We start from the raw sequence: 18,750 nt of genomic DNA on the forward strand, positions 1-18,750 counted from the left end.
TTTCATGTTTTAGATGAAATATAGAGACACATAGATAAAAGGTATGGCCAAATACTGAGAGAAGTTACACAGATGTTCTACTTGTCTTTCAATTGTCACGCATGAAAACTTTTGTAAAAACAAAAGCAAATGGTTTTGTTAGTGGTTCCCAAAAATCAGATGGGCTGAATCAATATCACCTGAAAAAACTTTAAAAAATAAGATTCTGAGTTTTGAACCTAGTTTTCAAGTCCAGAAGTTTTTGTGTATCAGGTGAATAAACTCAAAATTAAATCCATCATGGACACATCGGTGAACTGGCTGAACAAGAATCATGCATTGCTTACTTGCTGGAATAGGTGTCATACAATCCCACTTTTCCATCATCAGTTCCAAAAGCTAAGCAGCCTTCCTTGTTTGGGTGCCAACAGAGCTACAAGAAAAGAGTTTCCAAATGAAAATATATGAGGAAGGGGACATCATTCAAGCTTCCAAACATTCAAGTGGGAGACTTTTTTTTGCTCTTGATTTCTTTTAATTTTCATTGTTTAAAAGAAAAAAAAAAAATGAGATGAATTAATAGCAAAGTGAAAGTCATTTGTAATTTCACAATGCAAAACCAAAACCAAAACCAAAAGTAATTGCTGGGCTGGGGTTGTGGCTCAGTGGTAGGGCGCTTGCCTAGCATGTGCAAGGCACTGGGTTCAATTCTCAGCACCACATAAATAAATAAAGGCATTATGTCCATCTACAACTAAAAAAAAAAAGTAATTGCCAATCTTGTCATCTCTCTTTTCAGACATTTTTATGAATAAACCTAGATACTTATGATAGAAAAAAATGGGTTCAAACATTAAATGATGTACATGACATATTGCAGACTAGGGATAAAAGATTCTAGAATAGTGGCTACAGATTCAGCTTAGTGATAGAATGCTTGCTTAGCATCCATAGGGTCCTATCCCTGGCACTACCAAAAGAAAAGAAAAAAAAAAAGGTTCTAAAACAATTTGGAAAATAATTATTTAATTAATAAATTTGGAAAAAGATACCACAAATTGTCAAGACTATCTGGGTTATGGTAATGGGGGCATGGAGTAGAGAGTATGGTAGAAAAGAAAGTCTACTTTCTATACTTCTGTATTGTTTAGTTTTCTTTTTCTTTCTTTTTTTTTTTTCAGTGCTGAGGATTGAACCCAGGGCCTTGTGCTTGCAAGGCAAGCACTCTACTAACTGAGCTATATCCCCAACCCCTAGTTTTCTTTTTAAATCAACAGTATTTGTTGGTCTTAGACTGAATGGTCAACACATATCATTTTAGAGAAAAATAAAAAGATTAAACATGTTTTCTACCCTGCATTCCATTTTATAATTTGTATTTTTACAAATGATTAACATTCTTTCCACAGCTAAAAAAAAACAAAAAAAAACCTCATTACTATTAATAGTTTGATACCATTCCAATATGTAGTTATACTATAATAATTTTCCATGAATACACTTAGGTTATTTACAATTAATTTCTTACTGTTACAAAATGCGATGAGTTACTCAAAGCCTTAATAATTTCAAAGCTCTAAATCCGGGGATGATGAATTTGTTTGGAGGAGTCTACTTTCCTAGTTTCAAACTTCATCAAAATACCCTTAAACAACTTTTGATTTTCAATACAGTTCACTTAAATGAGTGGATATTTTCTTAAAAAAAAAAAAAAAAAAAAAAAAAAAAAGTTCGAAGCAAGTATCCTTACCGCTGTAACCTTGGACTTGACACCCTGCCAAAAGTTTTTCACATCATAGTTGTTCTTTATGGAGAGTGTATTCCATACACGAATCATGCCATCCCCAACGCCTATAGCCAAACAGCCCACATCCACGGGAGAGAAAGCCAGACTATAGGCAAACCCACCAAGGGAAGGGAGGGTCCAGCAGCACTCTAGGGTGGTCAGGTTCCAACATTTTACCTGGAAAGATTAAGGGTTAGGGCGTAAATATTTCAAAAAAGCAGAAAAACAGGAAAAAGCTTCTAATATTCCAATTGTTGGATAAGCTCATAGTGGGCAAGGACAATGTATAATTTAACTCATTCAGTAGAAATTGTAAAAAGCATCTCTTAGGGAAAAAAATCAGCAATGAATTACACAGCTCAACAGGATCTTGGAATATATTTATTCTCAGAGATGTCCAGTGAATTCAGGGTCATAAAATAAATCAGAACCCAGATCTCCCATTTCCCAGAGGTTAATGGTCCTTCAATTCTATTCTAGTCCTAGTAACTTCCTCATTCAGCAAACTAAATAAGGATGAACATGGCCTCAGCACAGGGAAAAATCAGAGCTGCTATCTAAGAAGCAAAATGGCCTACACCCGAGGAGTAGAAAGTTTTTAATTATCACTTGAACAGAGAGACTTGAGAGAAGCCAAGCTTAGATGCAAAACAGCAAGGTCATGGGCTCTAAATACAGTCAATTCTCCCTCAGAGATTTCACCAAGAGCAGATGATTCTGCTTCTTAAACTATAACGGCAACAAGTCAAAGCATGATGATCTCATGTGCCCTTCCCAGGACACTTCTGCTCATCTTTATCATGGGTGCTTTAGCAGAAAAGCATCTTGGTGGTTTCACAAAATTTCCCTCCCTGTGCACTGCTGATATATACAGTGCCAACTGGTAACAGCACCTCTGAAACTAGTAGGGAGGTGGTATAAGGATAGACGCCCTCTAATCCCACTCAGATTGCCGAACCCTGTTCTACAAAGCTGATGAAATCTAAGTAGTTCTTACATCTCTATCCATTGATGTGGAAAGAAGCAGTTGTTTGTCATCCTCAGTTTGCAAAGAACATAAATTAAACACGATTCTGGAATGATTCTGCCCTTCTGATGAAGTGCTGAAGAGGGTATATTTCCGTCTCCAAGACTGAGTGAGATCCCACAGTAGCAGCTCACCTCTGTAAAGAACACAAGCAATCTAAGCAAGGATTTTTGAGTCAGTCTGGGTCCATAGATGTAAAATAATTATTGTTGTTCCTTTGATGAAATAAAAGTCAACATGGCTGCAAAAGGGTCAAAAGAGAGTCAACATCCTTTTCTGAGCCTTAGAGATTTGCTGCCGTGCAGATATGTCACAACCTAAATCTGCCAGAGGGAAAATACTTGAGTGTCAGTTTGTCTCTTGACCTGAACTCTTCAAAGGACTGGTAACACTTGTGACCACCTGGCTGCGTCAGTTTCCAACTGCTAGACCTGCCTCAATCTCCCAGGCAATGCCAAGTGGCAGGAACCCACTTCTTGTTAGAAAGTCCAAACCCATGCTTTTTCCAATTTGCAAAACTTCGTTGCACCTAAATAAAACTATTTTTACTTTTCTTTTAACATCATTTGTGATCTTGATTCACACTTTTAAGGAGAAAGCTACACTTTCTGCAATACACACAAAATATCTCTTTGGAGGAAACACAGAAAATCATAAATGCCTACAGAAAGAGAATCAAGTAAAATGGAAGACAGGTGGGGCATTTTCTTATGCATGCCTTCATTTTTCTTTGAAATATGTAAATGTACTAAACTAACTTTTGAAGAGAGTTCTCTACCAGCTTTAATTATAAAATACCATTATAATTTACACAGCTCCAAAGTTCAAGAAACAATCTCTTTTTTTTTGGGTGTTGGTGGAAAGTAGGATCATGGTCAATATTTTGGGAGGACTATATGTGTTTTACCTGTATTACCTCATTTAAAAGCAAGAACTTGTCTATTAAATTCATTTATCATCTTCAGCAACTAGGCATTTAAAATGTCTACGGCTTCCCTCCCCCACCCAAGTGAGTGCTGGTCTTGAGAACCTTCCAGAAGCTGAGGGCTACCTGCAGCTGCAGGTCTTACACAAGATCCTGCAGAATTATGTGACGCTCTCCTTTCCGTATGATGGATGGGTTGAGTTAGATGCTTTCAGGTTCCAAACTAGTTTGTAAAATACATATTTGGTCTTTGTTCTTTCCTGATATATAATAAAAACCTCAGGATCTCCAAAGGGATATATACTTTTTTGTATGATAAAAAAAAAAATCGATTGATGACTGGCAGCCTTCAGGGTAGCTTCATGATAGGGATTGGTCACCAGAAAGACCAAGGTGGGATTAGAGGGTTGGAACTTTGAGTCCCACCTCAACCTCCAGGAGAGGGAAGGGAATGAAGTTTAAGTTGATCACTAATAGTTAAGATTTAATTTATCATGCCTATATAATGAAGCCTCTATAAAACCCCCAAAAGACAGGGCTCTGAGAGCTTCCAGATAGCTGAACATATGAAAGGTTCTAGAGGGTGGCATGCCTAAAGGGCATGTAAACTTCTCCCTTCTCCCATGTTCTACCCTACAAATTTCTTCATCCATATCCTTTAAAATCCTTCTAATAAACTGGAAAGCATAACGTGTCCCCCTTAGTTCTATGAGCAGTATGTGCAAATTAACTGAACCAGAGGATAGGACTGGGGGGTCCTGATTTACAGTGTGTGGGCCAGAAGCCCGTGAGAAACAACCTGGGGGCTTGAAATTAGCATATAAAGTGTATGGGGGAGAGCTGGAGATCAAACCCTCAACTGGGGGATATGACATTCTGTCAGAACTGAATTGGAAGATGCTTAGTTGTAGAATTAATCGCTTGCTGGGCAGGAGAAATCCTCACACCTTTTGGAGTCTCAGAAGTCTTCTGGATTGATGGTTGTGGGTATGAAAGCAGAGGAAAAACAGTTTGTATTTTCCCATGGAAAGTGCTTGGTCATTTTGGTTACTGAGTGGTCATAGCCATCCTAAGGGAGAGCAAATAGCATCATCATCTCTGCTTTGTGCACGCATAAGTGACTGAAGTGCAGGGTCTTGCTTATGAGCAGAAAAGGCAGGTAAGCAGCAGGTTGATTCTGAAATTCAGATGCATGACTTCAGAGTTGGATACTCTTAACCCCAGGCTTGTTCCAAGATTTGTTTTTACGATTTTGTTAGATAGAACAAGTCTCATGCTTTTTACATTTCAACTAGCCCAGCTGTGTGTGTGTGTGTGTGTGGTGCATGGCCCACTTTCTGTGTCTCTAAAGAGAAGCCTAGGAATCTTGAGCCCACATAGGGGGAAAAAAAAAAAAAAAAAAATTTATCAGAGAAGATATAACCAAAGCAGACTTACCCAAAACAACTGGACACCAGCTGTGTTGGCTGATCCCTGGGCCAGTAGAGTGTCAACCACAGGCGCTCTCTGACAGTTGGGTCTACACCCCCTCCTCGTCTCTTCAGAAAAGGTAGTTTCAAAATCATCACTCCTGAAGGTGAAACAGTCAGTGAGCACTGAAGACACTGAAACTAAGAACTTAAAGACAATAAATGGTCTTGTTTTATAGGCTTGTTAACAAGTTAATGACAATGAATACATCATTTTCCCATTGAAACATTATACATAGTGGTTAATACCAGCCTATCTATCTTTAGGCCAAGCAAGCTCTTCGGGCTGATTTCCGCAACCCAAACACATTAAGAATATATATATATATATTTTTTTTGGTCTGGGAAATTAGACTGGAGAACTCAAAGTGGTAATGCAACCCAAATTCTCCACAGCTGGAAGGACAAGGGCAGGAGCCCTCCTCCTGATGGTCATAAATCCCTTCAACAGACACCACATTCTGGCAGGGGAACATCTCCATCAGCACCAAGTTGGAGGTCCTAGTTTGTACTGTGTGTTAGAATCACAAGTGCAGTTTTAAAAGATACAAGCATCAGATTGTATCCAGCACCTAGATTCTGATTCAGTAGTTTTGATGGAGGGTCTAGGAGTCTGTATTTTTTCCAAAACTCTCTGGTTGCTTCTGCTGCAGGACCAGAACTGAAGGCCACTGAATTACACAGCTATAAATTTAGATGGTACCCTGCTGGAGGGATTCCCAGTCAGATGCCTGCATGTGGATATTTAACTTGCTTTGGTCAAAGTGAGTGTTTGTAAACACACATTTCTATGCTACAAATATACACATATGTATTTATTTTTTGGGTGGTACTGAGGATCAAACCCAGGGCTGTGAGCATGCTAGGTAAGCTCTCTACCACCAAGCTACATACACAGAGCATATTATTTACTCTGCATTTGTGCATTAGAGGTCTTTTCCATTCCTTTGATTCAGGTCTTGTCAAGTTCCAGTATTCATGTTCTTAAATGTCTTGCTCTCCATGCAAATAGTGACCCTTCTAATAAAGCAGGGGTCCCTGCCTTCTCCTGGAATGCATCATAAACTCTAACACACAAGCCAGTTGTTCAGAGCAGAGTTCTAGCCCAGGTTAAATCAGGGCAGTGATTTTCTACACAGGAAAGTAAATAACTGGTTTCTGACAGATGATGCACTCTCAGAACAAGAAGACAGAATAAAAGAGCAGCTAATTTCACTGGATCAACATAGCTTATACCACAAAAGAAACATCACACATCAACCTTACCTCGGCCACGAGAGCAGCTCCAGATTCGAATGGTCTGATCTTTGCTTCCAGTCGCTAAGTAACAGCCTTTTGTTACTGGAGTTTGAGCTATAACTTTCCCGTTGGGAATTTCAGGTTCTTCTAGAACAAAGAGGGTAATTTTGTTTTTAATTTGCATTAAACATGTACTTGTGAAAGAAAAATTAGTTTCCAAGGGCTCCCAAAACTTAGCCATCACTTTCATAGGTCTGGAGTGTGATGTCTAAGGTTTTAAATGAAATTCAGACAGTGCAATTCTACCTATTTTGTTCTTTAGGTCTAAAGAATACTGAATTCTCCCTTCAGTCATCCCTACCTGAATTTTCCTCTTGGTTTATGGATAAACAATCTTCACCAGGCAGGGGACACCAGACTATGGAGTGGATTTCATCATCGTGGCCTCGAAGCCTGTGAATAACTTCTCCTTTCTTACTGATGTCAATTATAACCACTATGCCATCCTTATAGCTAAAAGACAAGAGTTAGAAATATTAGTGAAAAATGAAAACAGAATAGTCTCTCCAGTAAACATTCTGGTTTACGATTTATCGCTGTGAACTTCTAAAAGTTAGGTAGGTGCATTTGGGGTAGGGGAGAAGGAGAAAGGACAAGAAATACTTCTGTCCTTTTTCTCAAGTGTTCATTTCACATTTCCTAGTTTTGTTAAAACCCTTCTCCACGATCAGACCCTTAGTACTATATATGTTGTCTGGCAGAAAGCTCAAACAGGGCGTGTACTTTTATTCTAAGGGACTGACAGGCATTTCAATTCTGATAAAAGTCCGGCAACTCCTCTAACTAGAGATGAATTTGTTCTAGAACACTGAAATCAGTTTCCTTTTTACAAGCGGTATTACTTTTTTAACTGGAAACTGAAAAGCTGGAGTACTCAATATTCTAGATCTGTATATTCCACAGCTGCCATTTTATGAGTCTAGAAAAAAACTGAGTCATTCTAAAAGCTTTAAAAATACAAATTATTTCAGATACATAAGAGTATCTACCACCTAGCTTAAGAAAAAAATAATTACCAAAACAGTTGAAATACTCTGTGTTCCCACCTAGATCAAACCTCTCATTCCCTTTCCCAGAGATAAATTACTATTTCTAAATTTTGTGTTGCTAGCCTTTTTTGTGTGTGTATGTATATATATTTGATGGTGGTGATGGGGTAACAGGGATTGAACTCAAGAGCACTCAACCACTGAACCAAATCCCCAGCCCTTTTTTGTATTTTATTTAGAAACAGGGTCTCACTGAGTTGCTTAGCACCTTGCTGTTGCTGAGGCTGGTTTTGAACTTGTAATCCTCTTGTCTCAGCCTCCTGAGCCACTGGGATTATAGGTGTGCGTCACACACCTGGCCCTTTTTTTGGTATATATTCTTAAATAAGAAACAGAAGCAATCTGTATATTTAAAAAACTCACAGAAATGGTATCATGCAGTTTATTTTTTTGTAGCTTGCTCTCCCCCACTCATTCTGTTTCTAAATCATCCATGTTAATACATGTAATTCCAGTTCCAGGTCAGTCATTTACACTACTGTATGAATCCTGTATCATATGAATATATCACAGTTTACTTATTCAGTGTCCTTTTGAAGGGCTTCTTTTTTTTGTGATTACAAATACAAAAGCTGCTGCTAATGTACTATGACAACTGCACACATGATGACTGGAAATAGAACTGCCAAGGTATAAGATATGTGCACTCTCGCTTTACCAGACAGTGCAAAACTGCTCTCCAAAGTGGCTGTACCTACACGACAGAATTCTACAGGGATAAGCAACATAACAGACTAAAAAACAAATAAAAAACGCCAGAAAGAATATGTCGATCTTTGACTACCCAGACTTTCGAAAAATCTTTAAGTTATACCACCTAAATGTCAAGAGAGCCAGCTGTTTTGAAATCTGAGTTAAGCTTTCTGGGAATAATAATGTCTTAAAGCTTAAAGATCCTCTACAAACAAATGCTTCTGATCCAACTTTCTGTGCCTGAAGATGCAGTTCTCTCCTCCTTAAAGACATTTCTTGTTATGAATTCCTGCTTTTTTCAAGGTTTAAGTTTCTCTGACCCCTTGCCACTATACTTCCTGCTCACTCCCTAGTACCCTCATTACAACAATGCTCCCACTTTCTCAGACTGCCCATCTATAGACCCCCCTATTTTTTCAATACCACTTGCCCACACCCATCTTCCCACCCTTCCCTTCATGCAGAACAGATTTGACTATGTTTTTTAAACTTTAAAAAAAAAATTTTTTTAGTTGTTGATGGACCTTTTATTTTTATTTATTTATATGTGGTGCTGAGCATCAAACCCAGTGCCTCACACATGCCAGGCGAGTGTTCTACCACTAAGCCACAGCCCCAACTCCTATAGTGACTCTTCAAAACACCATGATCTCCCTTATCTTCTCTCCCTCAGGGTTATTTAGTCCACAAATCCCCAAACCTTGTTGAATCCAATGATCTCCTTTTTTAATCAGTTTGAGTAATTTAAATTCATGACCATGATCCTCAGGTTGGCCACTCAATAGTGAACACTGGACCTATAATTCCCTTCACTAAGTTAATTTTCCTATTTTTTTGAAAGCGTTCATGCCTTCCTCCTGACTTTATTTCTTTGACTTTTGCTTCACGGAGATAATCTGAAGGCACAGAATGGAACGTTCTCCATTTCCAAACCTACCTGTAATTATTTGCATATTCACTCTCTTTCTCAGTACCAAACACTGAACCAACAGGTGCTCTACCACTGTTACCTATTCAGTCCTTTGTACTTTGAGATAGGGCCTCACTAAGTTGCTGAGGTTGGCTCCATCTTGATAGCCTTCTGCTTCAGCCTCCCAGATCTCTAGAATTAAAGGCGTTCATTAACCACACCCAACTTATTTTCATATTCTCAGTTTTTTTTTTCTTCTACTTATCATCTGGATCCAGTCTCCTCAATTTTTCCACAACTTTCTGTATTTATAGGTTTACTCTTGCAACAAGCTGCCCCCGACACCACCTCACTACATCAATACAGCAATATGTCCTTGTATCTTTCATTTAATACTCCCTTTGCCCCATAACTTTTCTCTGCCTTCCTATCTGTGCACACTTTTACAAGAAATTTTGTGAACGATTTGTTTCTGTATTTCCACTAATTTATCCTACCTCAAAACCAGTCTCTCAAATCCACTTCCCTCGGACTTTCATCTCTAACATCCTAGTAAAATTACTTGTCAAGTCTTTGACCTGGAGGGATTAAACACGTTTGGGTGAGAAGTACATGAACTGGAGAGGGAAAGGGATGCCCACTCAGGCAGCTCATGTGGAACAAACTTGGTGATTAATACAGAGACAGATCCCATTGCCACATCACTTTCCAAACTTAGAGGGAAAGACTGAAACCAGAGACAGCAGTTGCTTTATCCTCTGGGAGTCCTAAAAGACAGTATAAAGAGAGAAAAGAGTAAAAGGATATTTCCAGCATCTGAAGGTTAATGGGAAAAATCAGATATGAAGAACAAGGAAAGTATAGTAAAGTGGAAAGGAAGGAAAGGTAAAAAGAGGGAGGGAGAGAGGTAATAAAGACCTAGACAACAAAGGAACAAATGATCCCAAGGGCTCCAGGGGAGAAGTTAACATCTGTATTTCAGGAGTAAATGCATCCAAGAAAGTAATGCAAATGAAAAATATGAGCAAAACCAAAGTGAACCATCAATATAGACGGCACAGTACTTACCCTATGGCAACTAAATCTTCATGATGAGGTGAACAGGTAAGACAGAAAATTGTCCTGGGTTCTACAAAGAGGTGCTGGCTGTCATTTCTGTTAAACCAATAACAGAAAACTACTCCTTTTTCATCTCCAGATACTATTAAGTCCTTTACTCGAGGAGACCAATGCAATGCTGATATAGTATGCTTCAAAACAAAAAAATATATTTATTTCTCATTTGTCAATGCTCAATTTTTACTTAATTTTTAACTTGTTTCACAAATAAGCACAACACTAATTAAGCACAATATAGGGACTTAATGAATACTTATTAATACTACTTGTTTATTTTATTCATTTATTTATATGTGGTGCTGAGAATTGAACCAAGAGCCTCGCACATGCTAGACAAGTGCTCTACCACTGAGCCACAACCTCGGTCCCAAAGCTACTTGTTAGCAACACTATATTAACAATAGGAAAATTTAGACTACTGGGGATCAAAGAATCATTTTTTTTACTTTCCTTCAATACAAAGTTCTTACAAAGTTTAAGTGGTTTTTTTCCCTTTCCTTTGTTGTCTTAAAAAGCAAGTATAGCATGTAATCCTCTGATTTAGAAATGAGTTTTAGTCACTTGTTTATAGTTTATACCAGGAGTCTATTTAAGCAAATAACCAACTACTGAATATTTTAGACTTCATGGGCCATGTTGTTTCTGTTTTAATGGAATTTTGCTGTATGAAAACAGCCAGAGACAGGACTTAAATGTAACTGTACTCTAAAAGTTGTTTGCAAAAACAGGCAGCACAGTACTTTGCTAACTTCTGATTTATTAAAAAAAAAAAAGGCCCTGGGTTCAATCCCCAGCACCACAAAAAACAAAAAACAAAAAACATCATGAGGAAACAGCAAGCCATGGTACCTGATGGAGTGCATGTTCTGTCACAACTGTTTTTGTCTCTACATCCCAGATTTTCACAGTCCCATCATCGGAGCTGGTGGCACAGAGGTTGTACTGACCAGGGTGATGAGAAAACGTGAAGCCAGAGACTCTTTCAGTGTGTCCCACCAACTCTCCTATGACTTCAGGTAAAATTAGACTTTAGGTTAATTAAACTGCTATCCAAAATTCCAGTCAGAATCATTCTGTTGTTGGATGATAAGTGAGCAAATGCTTTGGAGTTGCTTAACCAATTATACTAAAAATATTCACACACTTATAGTAATCATTCTAGGTGCTTGTACTGGTTTTTTCAGACAAGTCATTCTCTCCCTTTGAACCTTAATATTCTCAACTGTAAAATAATGTTGATATCCCTTGCTGTGCTTAGTATCTAGGCTGGGGTGCAACTCAAATTAAGAAATATGAAAGTCCTTCAACTTAAGTCTGGCTACAGATAGTTTGGAATGGAATAAATAAATGGCACGTCATATTCTAAGGCATAATCAAAATCTAGTTTGGAGCTGAAAGCATCTGGCTCAACCCATCTATCATACGGAAACAAGAGTGTCACATAATCCTGCAGGTTTCTGCGCAGGGTCTGCAGCTGCAAGCGGTCCCCAACCCCTGGAAGGCTCCCAGGGGACCAGCGCGCACTTGGGTGGGGGAGGGAAGCCATAGACATTTTAAATGCCTGGGTCTGGACACCGCTAACTTTTCAGTAAGCAAGCGGTTCCACGTGCAAGCGCCAGGAGGCGGGACCGCTCGGCCACAGCGTGGTGTGGATCATTCTTGGAGACTTATCGCGACACATCTCAGTGACTTTGGGCAGACCCCTTCTCTCTGCCGCAGTCACAGACTTTGGGGAACTACAGGTAAAGGGGTGACTGGAGACTATCAGCCGGAGTCCCGGGGGACGGCAGGAGGGCTCTGGCCCAGAATCGGGGGGAGTTACCTCTAAACGCGGGAGTCCCCGGGGTCGCGCCCGCTCCCGGGCCCACGCGCACAAGGAAGACGGAGGTCCGGGCCGCGAAACCGAAGAGGCCCCCGGGCACTGCATCGCTGCAGCGGGTGCAGTACCAATTGGGAGAGGGCGGCAGCGTCCGCGGTTCCTGCCCCATAATCACCCGCAGCCGAGGCTGAAGGAAGCAGCCACAGGGATGGATCGCTCGCAGCTCCACGCCGTAGCCGGGAAGGGGGCGGGGTTGACTTCGAGCCCCGCCTCCTCTGGCCGCCGCTACGGCGCACGCCGAGGTCCATACGGCATCGCGCGCTCCTTTCCCGCCTCCTCCCGGCTGTGAAGGGCGGGGCCGCGCCGCGCTCACTGAGCTAGGCAAGAGGTAATCCTCAACCCGGCAGGAGGGTTTGGTCCTGCTTAAGCTCAGCCCTGAGGTTAGTTAGCTATTTCCACTTCCCACAGGTTAGACTGGTGGAACCACCTTCGCACATTGCCGCTTTATTTTTTGGACCTGTGTAATCACTAACCCGTGCGAGGGTACTTGGGTAGTGCTAGAGATGTTTTAAAGACATCTACAAGAAGGTAGTCAACGAAAAAATAAAACTATGGATCAGAAATCAGAAAGGGAAGGAGTAGTTTTTGCATCTGGACCGGAATCTTGACTCTGGATTTTGGTATTCAAAGATTAGAGAGAAATGGAGTGCCCCTTTTGGTTTGCTTGATTGAGCGCCAGCTCCGTGAAGGGAATTGTATGTTGGTTAAATTCTGTGGGGGTAAAAGAATGGGAGTCTCCTTCCAACTCAAACATGCCAAAACGTTCAGATTCTGTTCCAGAACTGTGTTGCTTTTTTGCACTGGGTATCTAGGATCCTGAAACGCCCATCCTCAATCCAGAGGTCAAACGTATTGGGATGTGTTTAGGGGCACTAACTTTGGAGGCACAAAACCCCACACTGATCACTGGCTTTGCCTGTGCTTAGCTGAGACTTTGCCCTATCCTAAGTATGTTTCCCATTTGAAGATTTAATCCTTGCCTTGTTGGAGGACTGAGAAAAGTACATGAGATGTAGCGAAACGCCTGCCAGGCACATATGGCGGTCAGTGCCCCGGCATACTGACTCATCCCTGGGAGGGCAAGCTGATTAGTACGGGTCAGATCAAACGTCGTGTTTAAACTGTTCTTTAAAAGAGCTTTCCCACGACTTCCAATGGCCTTTCCAAACTTGGGCCACAGGGTAGTTATTTCTGACAAGAAAACTCAGGCCAATTTAGGGGACTCTGTTCGCTCACTCCTTTCAGACCACTTGTGAGATGAAAGCTTCACGATTTTTCTGAATCCTGGTGAATTTCTGTAAGTTCACTAGTTTTCGTTTTTTTTTTTTTGGGGGGGGGGGACTGGCGATTAAACCCAGGGACGCTTTATCACTGCTACATCCCCAATCCTTTTTATTTTGAGGCAGGGGCTAAGTTGCTGAGGGTCACGCTGTTTTTGAGGCTGGATTGGAGCTTTATATCCTCCCGGCTCGGCTCCCGCGTTGTTGGGGTTATAGGTGTGCGCCACCGCGCCCGGCTAGCTTTCGGTCTTAATTATTAAGTCATTCAGTTTCAAGTCAGACGCGCTGGCTATACCGTTAGCACGCGCGGCGCCCTCGCGGTCTCCACGGCAACACTGTTTCCGGCACAGGAGGACTTCCGGAGTGCTGCGCATGCGCCTTGCCCCGCCGGCCTTTGAACTCGGAGGCTTCCTCCGGGGCAGGGAAAGATGGCGGCGGGGATCCTGGCCGACTTCGGTAAGGATTGCTTAGTAGTTCAGGGGCAGAAAAAGGGTCAGTAGGGGAGTCGGAGTTGACAGCTTGTATTAATGTTGCAGGCGCATCATGGATACAGAACCTGAGGAGCCGGGGGAGGCTGGCCTTGGGGTAAGTCTGTCGCCTTGGCGTTTCACTGGGGCTCACGGCCTCTTTGCTAGTCAGTCAGGCTGTGCTTTAGGCTGTCGGGCCAGAGTGGTGCACTAGGCAGCCCAAGTCCGCTCTGTCGCTCGGTTTTACCACCGTAGTGCTGCATAGCCCCGCGGGGGCCAGAATTACTCATTACCCCAGGGCTGTTCTGAATGGTTTTTTTCCTTCTTTTTTTAAATTTTAACATTTATTCTAAATTCAGAAATCAAATCCAAATGGTTCTCTGAAGACAAGAGAAAATTACCAAGTTTATACTTGGTCCATAAAAGAATCAATAGGGAAACAGTCAATTCACAATTACAGCTTCGTGTATCAAAGAGAAATTTTCAAGGGCTGTGTCCTGTAGACCTCTTGAAGCTGCATCAAACACTGTCTGACCAATATTGATTTTCTGCTTCTCTTTTGAGCATTTCTTCCTACTGTGAAACAGTTTTCAGATTATCAGACACCAAATCAGAAGCAGAAAACCAAATAACAGTCTTTGAAATTGAAAGGTGAAGAATATTAATAAGTGAATGCATTGGTTTTTCAATGCTGTATTGTTTCAAACAAAACATCAAATGCTTCATTAGTAGAACTGAAACTCAGGAAAACCACACTGAGAAATAAAAAATGGTATCAACCAAATGAGTAATATAAAATATTCACATCAATCTCAAATATGGCTATTCATAAAATGATTATTTTTGGTATTCTTTTAGCACATATGTGTATACATACACATATATATAAAACTTAAAGTTATCAAATTCACTTATGAGAAATGGAATTTCAATTCCATTTTCTTAAGTAACTCGATTTTTCTGAACACATCCAATTCTCCCCACTTACTATGGGACAGCCCAGCCTTTCTCTTTGCTTCTCTGGTGACTTGCTTCTGTGGGCAGGAACTCTGTTGTAGACAATCTTGGTTTACACGGTGCCTGACCCTGATGGTGCTGTAGCATGTTGTATGTGTTATCACTTCCTTCCTAACATTCTGTGTATATAGTAGGTACAGCTTTACCTGTTTTTTGGAGAAGGAAATTGAAGCTTTCCAAAGTGACATAACTTGCTCAAGGCCACTCTGTTATAGGAAGTTTTGAAGCTATGTACTGTACTCTGTAGAGCATTCTGTGACCTCAGGACAAAAATATTCTTTATAAATGAGGGAGTGTAATTGAATTAGGAGCTGGGAAGAAGCCAGTCCTTTACTGCTTGTCTCTTCTGCAGGGATTTAACCCAGGGACACTTCACCACTGAGCTCTATCCCCAGCTCTGATATTTTTTAGAGACTGGGTTTCACCAAGTTGTTTAGGACCTTGCTAAGTTGCTGACTCTGGCCTCAAACTCGCTATCCTCCTGCTTCAGCCTCCTGAGTTGCTGGGATTATAGGGATGCACCACCTCATTTGGCATAGCCATGTAGTCTTAAGAGGTCATTTGAATCAGTGATTAGAAACTTAATGGCTTGTAGATGCTAGATAGATCATAGAAATGAATGAACTAGAAGTTCTGTGTAAAATCAGAGAGACTAGTAGGGCCAGTGTCAATAGAGTGCATTCCTTGTCTAAAGACATTGAATTGGTATTATGATTTAGATAGGAAGTGTCCCCCAGAGACTCATGTATTGAAGGCTTGGTCCCCAGTTGAAGAATTTTCAGAGGTGGGGATCATGAGTATTGGATCATGATACTCTGACCTCATCAATGGAGTAATCTGTTAAGGGGTTTATATTTTGAAGGCATTATTGGGAGAAGAAGGTCACTGGGCTTGTTTTGAAAGGGTATATCTTGTCTCTGGTGCCTCTGTCTGTCTGTCTCTCCGATTCCTGGCTGTTGTAAGGTGAGCAACTTTCCTCCACCATACCCTTCTGCCATGGTGTTCTGCCTTTCCTCGGCCTCCCCCAAAAGTAGCCAGCCCACCATGGCTGAAACCTTTGAGACTGTGAACCAAAATAAATATTTCCACCTTTATGTTGTTTTTCTCAGATGTTTTGTCATAGTGATGGAAAGCTTATCAACACAATTTGGTTAAGAAAATAATGCTGTTGACCAATAAAAACTTTTCTATAGTCTGTGTTTAGTGGCAGACTGACAGTTTTCAGTCTTTCAATTCCAAGTCTAATATTTTACTGATGGTGCATTTGATAAGTTTTGTGACTTACTGAACATGATTCAGTTAATTTAGGCAAAGTTAGTATCTAAACAAAATTTTCTGGCCTTAAGTTGTACTTTGTCGTAATCATAGGGATGTCAAAGTGATGGGCTCAAAAGAGTTTGTCAGGTGGGTCTTTTTGCAAGGAGTGATTTTAAAGTTTAAAGAATGATGTAGTATATTTTGGTGGTTTTAAAATGGAAGGGTTGGTGTAAAAGTGCGAGGGCTCTAGCAGCTAAGCTGTACATAGGTTAAACATTCCACAAAGAAAGCCAGGTTGGAACTGACATGATTTAAGTTTGGAAGAATGATGACAGCAGTATGATATATTTGAATAACCATTGGGCTGCAGGATAGGTAGGTCTGGATTTCATGTCTATGCCAAGGACATATGTTATGGTCTTGGGTAATTTGTTTAACTTCTCTGAGGCTCAATTTCCTCATTTCAAAAAAATGAGAATAATATCTACCTTAGAGAGTATTGTGAGAATGAAGAGGCTAATATGTAAAGATGTCTACTCTAGTGTCTGGCCCTGTGGAGGTGTGGTGTGGCGATGATACCACTATGAAGTTCTTTAAAGGAACCATATTTTAGGCTGGAAGCCATCAGTAGCCACTCTACCCCTACAAGAGATTGCACGTCTTTATTAGCCCTACTTTTATAGAACTGTTAGCATGAAGATAGGAAATTGGAACATGTATTAGTCTACTTTTCTATTTAGTCGTTACTCTTCGAAGACTTTTCCAAAGTAGATGGTAGAAATTTACCTTTAATTTTCATTTACCCATGCTTTTAGTATTCTGATTGCCATGACCAACAATTTTTGACAAGTTACAAAGATTTTGTGTCCTCTTAATTAAACCTTACCTTGTGGCTGATGAGTTGTGTCCTTTAGGACAACGATGCTTAGATAAGAGTCATAGACCTCTTTGAAAGTGTAAGGAAATTGACAAAACATCTTTCCTAAAAATTGCATTTCTAGTTTTGCTTATAATTTCCTAATCCTCCACACAGGAATCTGCACTGGGACGTCATATCTGAACATCAGCATCTTTGTTAGGTGGGGCACTGTGATGCTTGCCATGCAGCGGGCACATAGTAATGGTGAGCAGTGCAAAGAGCATTGAAAAGCATTTTGGGCATGACATTTGCATTGAGTGAAATAGCATTTCCCTCAACTTATTTGGAAAAAAATCAGTCCTACAGAAGTTGAAGGAATGTTATTAGTATCCTTCAGAGAGATCCACCAGTTGTTAACATGGATTTAACTTTTTTCTGTAAAAACCCATGCCCCTGACTCTGCTTTATTTCTTCTGAACTATTTGAAAGTTAGTTGTACACTTGTAATGCTTCACTTTTAAACACTTTGGGTATGTTTTCTAAAAGTGTAGACAATTCCCAAGCATCACAAACCTTGATCAAAATGAGTGGTATAATTTAATGATCTTTTATTTTACTCTTTTGGGTAAAAGCATTCAAACAAGTCAAGTATATGTTAACATTTATTTTATTTAATTAATCAACTCATTTAAGAGATATTTTCTTCCTGGCTCTGAGTTACATCTTTTTTTATGCCTTTATTTTATTTATTTGTTTTTATGTGGTGCTGAGGATAGAACCCAGTGCCTCACACGTACCAGGCAAGTGCTCTACCACTGAGCCACAACCCTGACCCCTTAATATTTATTTTTGAAAAAAGAAAAATTGACCATTATTTATAACTTGAAAATGATCCCTGCTGGCCACGGTGGCACATACATACTATAATCCTGGAGGCTCAGGAGGCTAAGGCAGGAGTTTGGTGAGTTCAAAGCCAGCCTCAGAAAAAGCAAGGCTCAAAACAACTCAGAGAGACCGTGTTGCTAAATAAAATACAAAATAGGGCTGGGGATGTGACTCAGTGGTCTAGTGCTAAACTGCTCATGCTCTAAAAGACAAGATCTTATAGATGGACATTTTTATTTCCATGGTTTTTATGGTCTCTTGATAAGTTTCTTTTATTTATGGGACATTTTGCTCCTCTCAAATCACTCTCAAGCCAGTTCTTTCAGTTAGGGTTTGTATCTGGTTGAAGTCTAACTCACATATCTAAAAGGTTTCTGTATTAGTTTTCTAGGGCTGCTGTAACAAATTACCACAAACTACATGACTTACAACAGTGAAAATCAATTTTCTCAGGGCAGAAATCTTACCTCAAGGTGTCACCTAATGGCTTTGCTCACTCCAAAGAGTTGAGGAGAGAATCCAAAGCAAAGAATCCTTGCTTTGTAAGCTTCTGATGGCTGTTGACCTTCTTTGGCTTGTGTCCCATCTTTCTCTGTTGTCTTTATGTTGCTTTTTTCTCTCTGTGTGTGTCTGTCTCACAAGTTCCTTTGCTTCTCTCATAAAGCTCATGTGGTTGTGTTTAGGGCAGAATAACAACCCAGGATGAGCTCCTTGCTCTTAAGAGCCCTAATGGGGTTACATCTTTTGCCATTTCAATCCCAGGGATCAAGATGTTCACATGTCTTTGGGGCCATCATTCGGCCCCCTGCATTTTCTTCAAAAGAGGTCCCATATATCGTCTTTAGGCCTT

General features: G+C 40.4%; 2 protein-coding genes across 5 annotated transcripts in view; one reads left to right on the forward strand and one right to left on the reverse strand.

The window, feature by feature from the left end:
• The window catches only part of Gemin5 (gem nuclear organelle associated protein 5), a 49,327-nt gene extending 37,014 nt beyond the window's left edge, over positions 1-12,313 (reverse strand). For 2 of the 3 annotated variants that reach the window (XR_007109178.1, XM_047556552.1), the window contains exons 1-9: positions 12,079-12,313; positions 11,106-11,266; positions 10,206-10,387; positions 6,787-6,938; positions 6,453-6,572; positions 5,155-5,287; positions 2,763-2,928; positions 1,730-1,942; positions 327-412 (exon numbers count right to left, since the gene is read on the reverse strand). Coding sequence is in view for 2 of the 3 variants with exons in the window: in XM_047556552.1 (XP_047412508.1) it covers positions 327-412; positions 1,730-1,942; positions 2,763-2,928; positions 5,155-5,287; positions 6,453-6,572; positions 6,787-6,938; positions 10,206-10,387; positions 11,106-11,266; positions 12,079-12,244 (1,379 nt within the window). In the remaining variant the exon portion in view is untranslated. The remainder of the gene's footprint in view (positions 1-326; positions 413-1,729; positions 1,943-2,762; positions 2,929-5,154; positions 5,288-6,452; positions 6,573-6,786; positions 6,939-10,205; positions 10,388-11,105; positions 11,267-12,078) is intronic. The other variant, XM_047556553.1, reaches the window with a different exon arrangement.
• A 1,467-nt stretch (positions 12,314-13,780) lies between these two features.
• The window catches only part of Mrpl22 (mitochondrial ribosomal protein L22), a 38,611-nt gene continuing 33,641 nt past the window's right edge, over positions 13,781-18,750 (forward strand). The window contains exons 1-2 of one of the 2 annotated variants that reach the window (XM_047556882.1): positions 13,781-13,871; positions 13,952-14,000. In XM_047556882.1, the coding sequence (XP_047412838.1) occupies positions 13,844-13,871; positions 13,952-14,000 (77 nt within the window). In that variant the 5' untranslated portion in view covers positions 13,781-13,843. The remainder of the gene's footprint in view (positions 13,872-13,951; positions 14,001-18,750) is intronic. The other variant, XM_047556883.1, reaches the window with a different exon arrangement.

The sequence above is a fragment of the Sciurus carolinensis genome, chromosome 6 (genome assembly GCF_902686445.1).
Source record: "Sciurus carolinensis chromosome 6, mSciCar1.2, whole genome shotgun sequence".
Classification (NCBI taxonomy): Eukaryota; Metazoa; Chordata; class Mammalia; order Rodentia; family Sciuridae; genus Sciurus; species Sciurus carolinensis.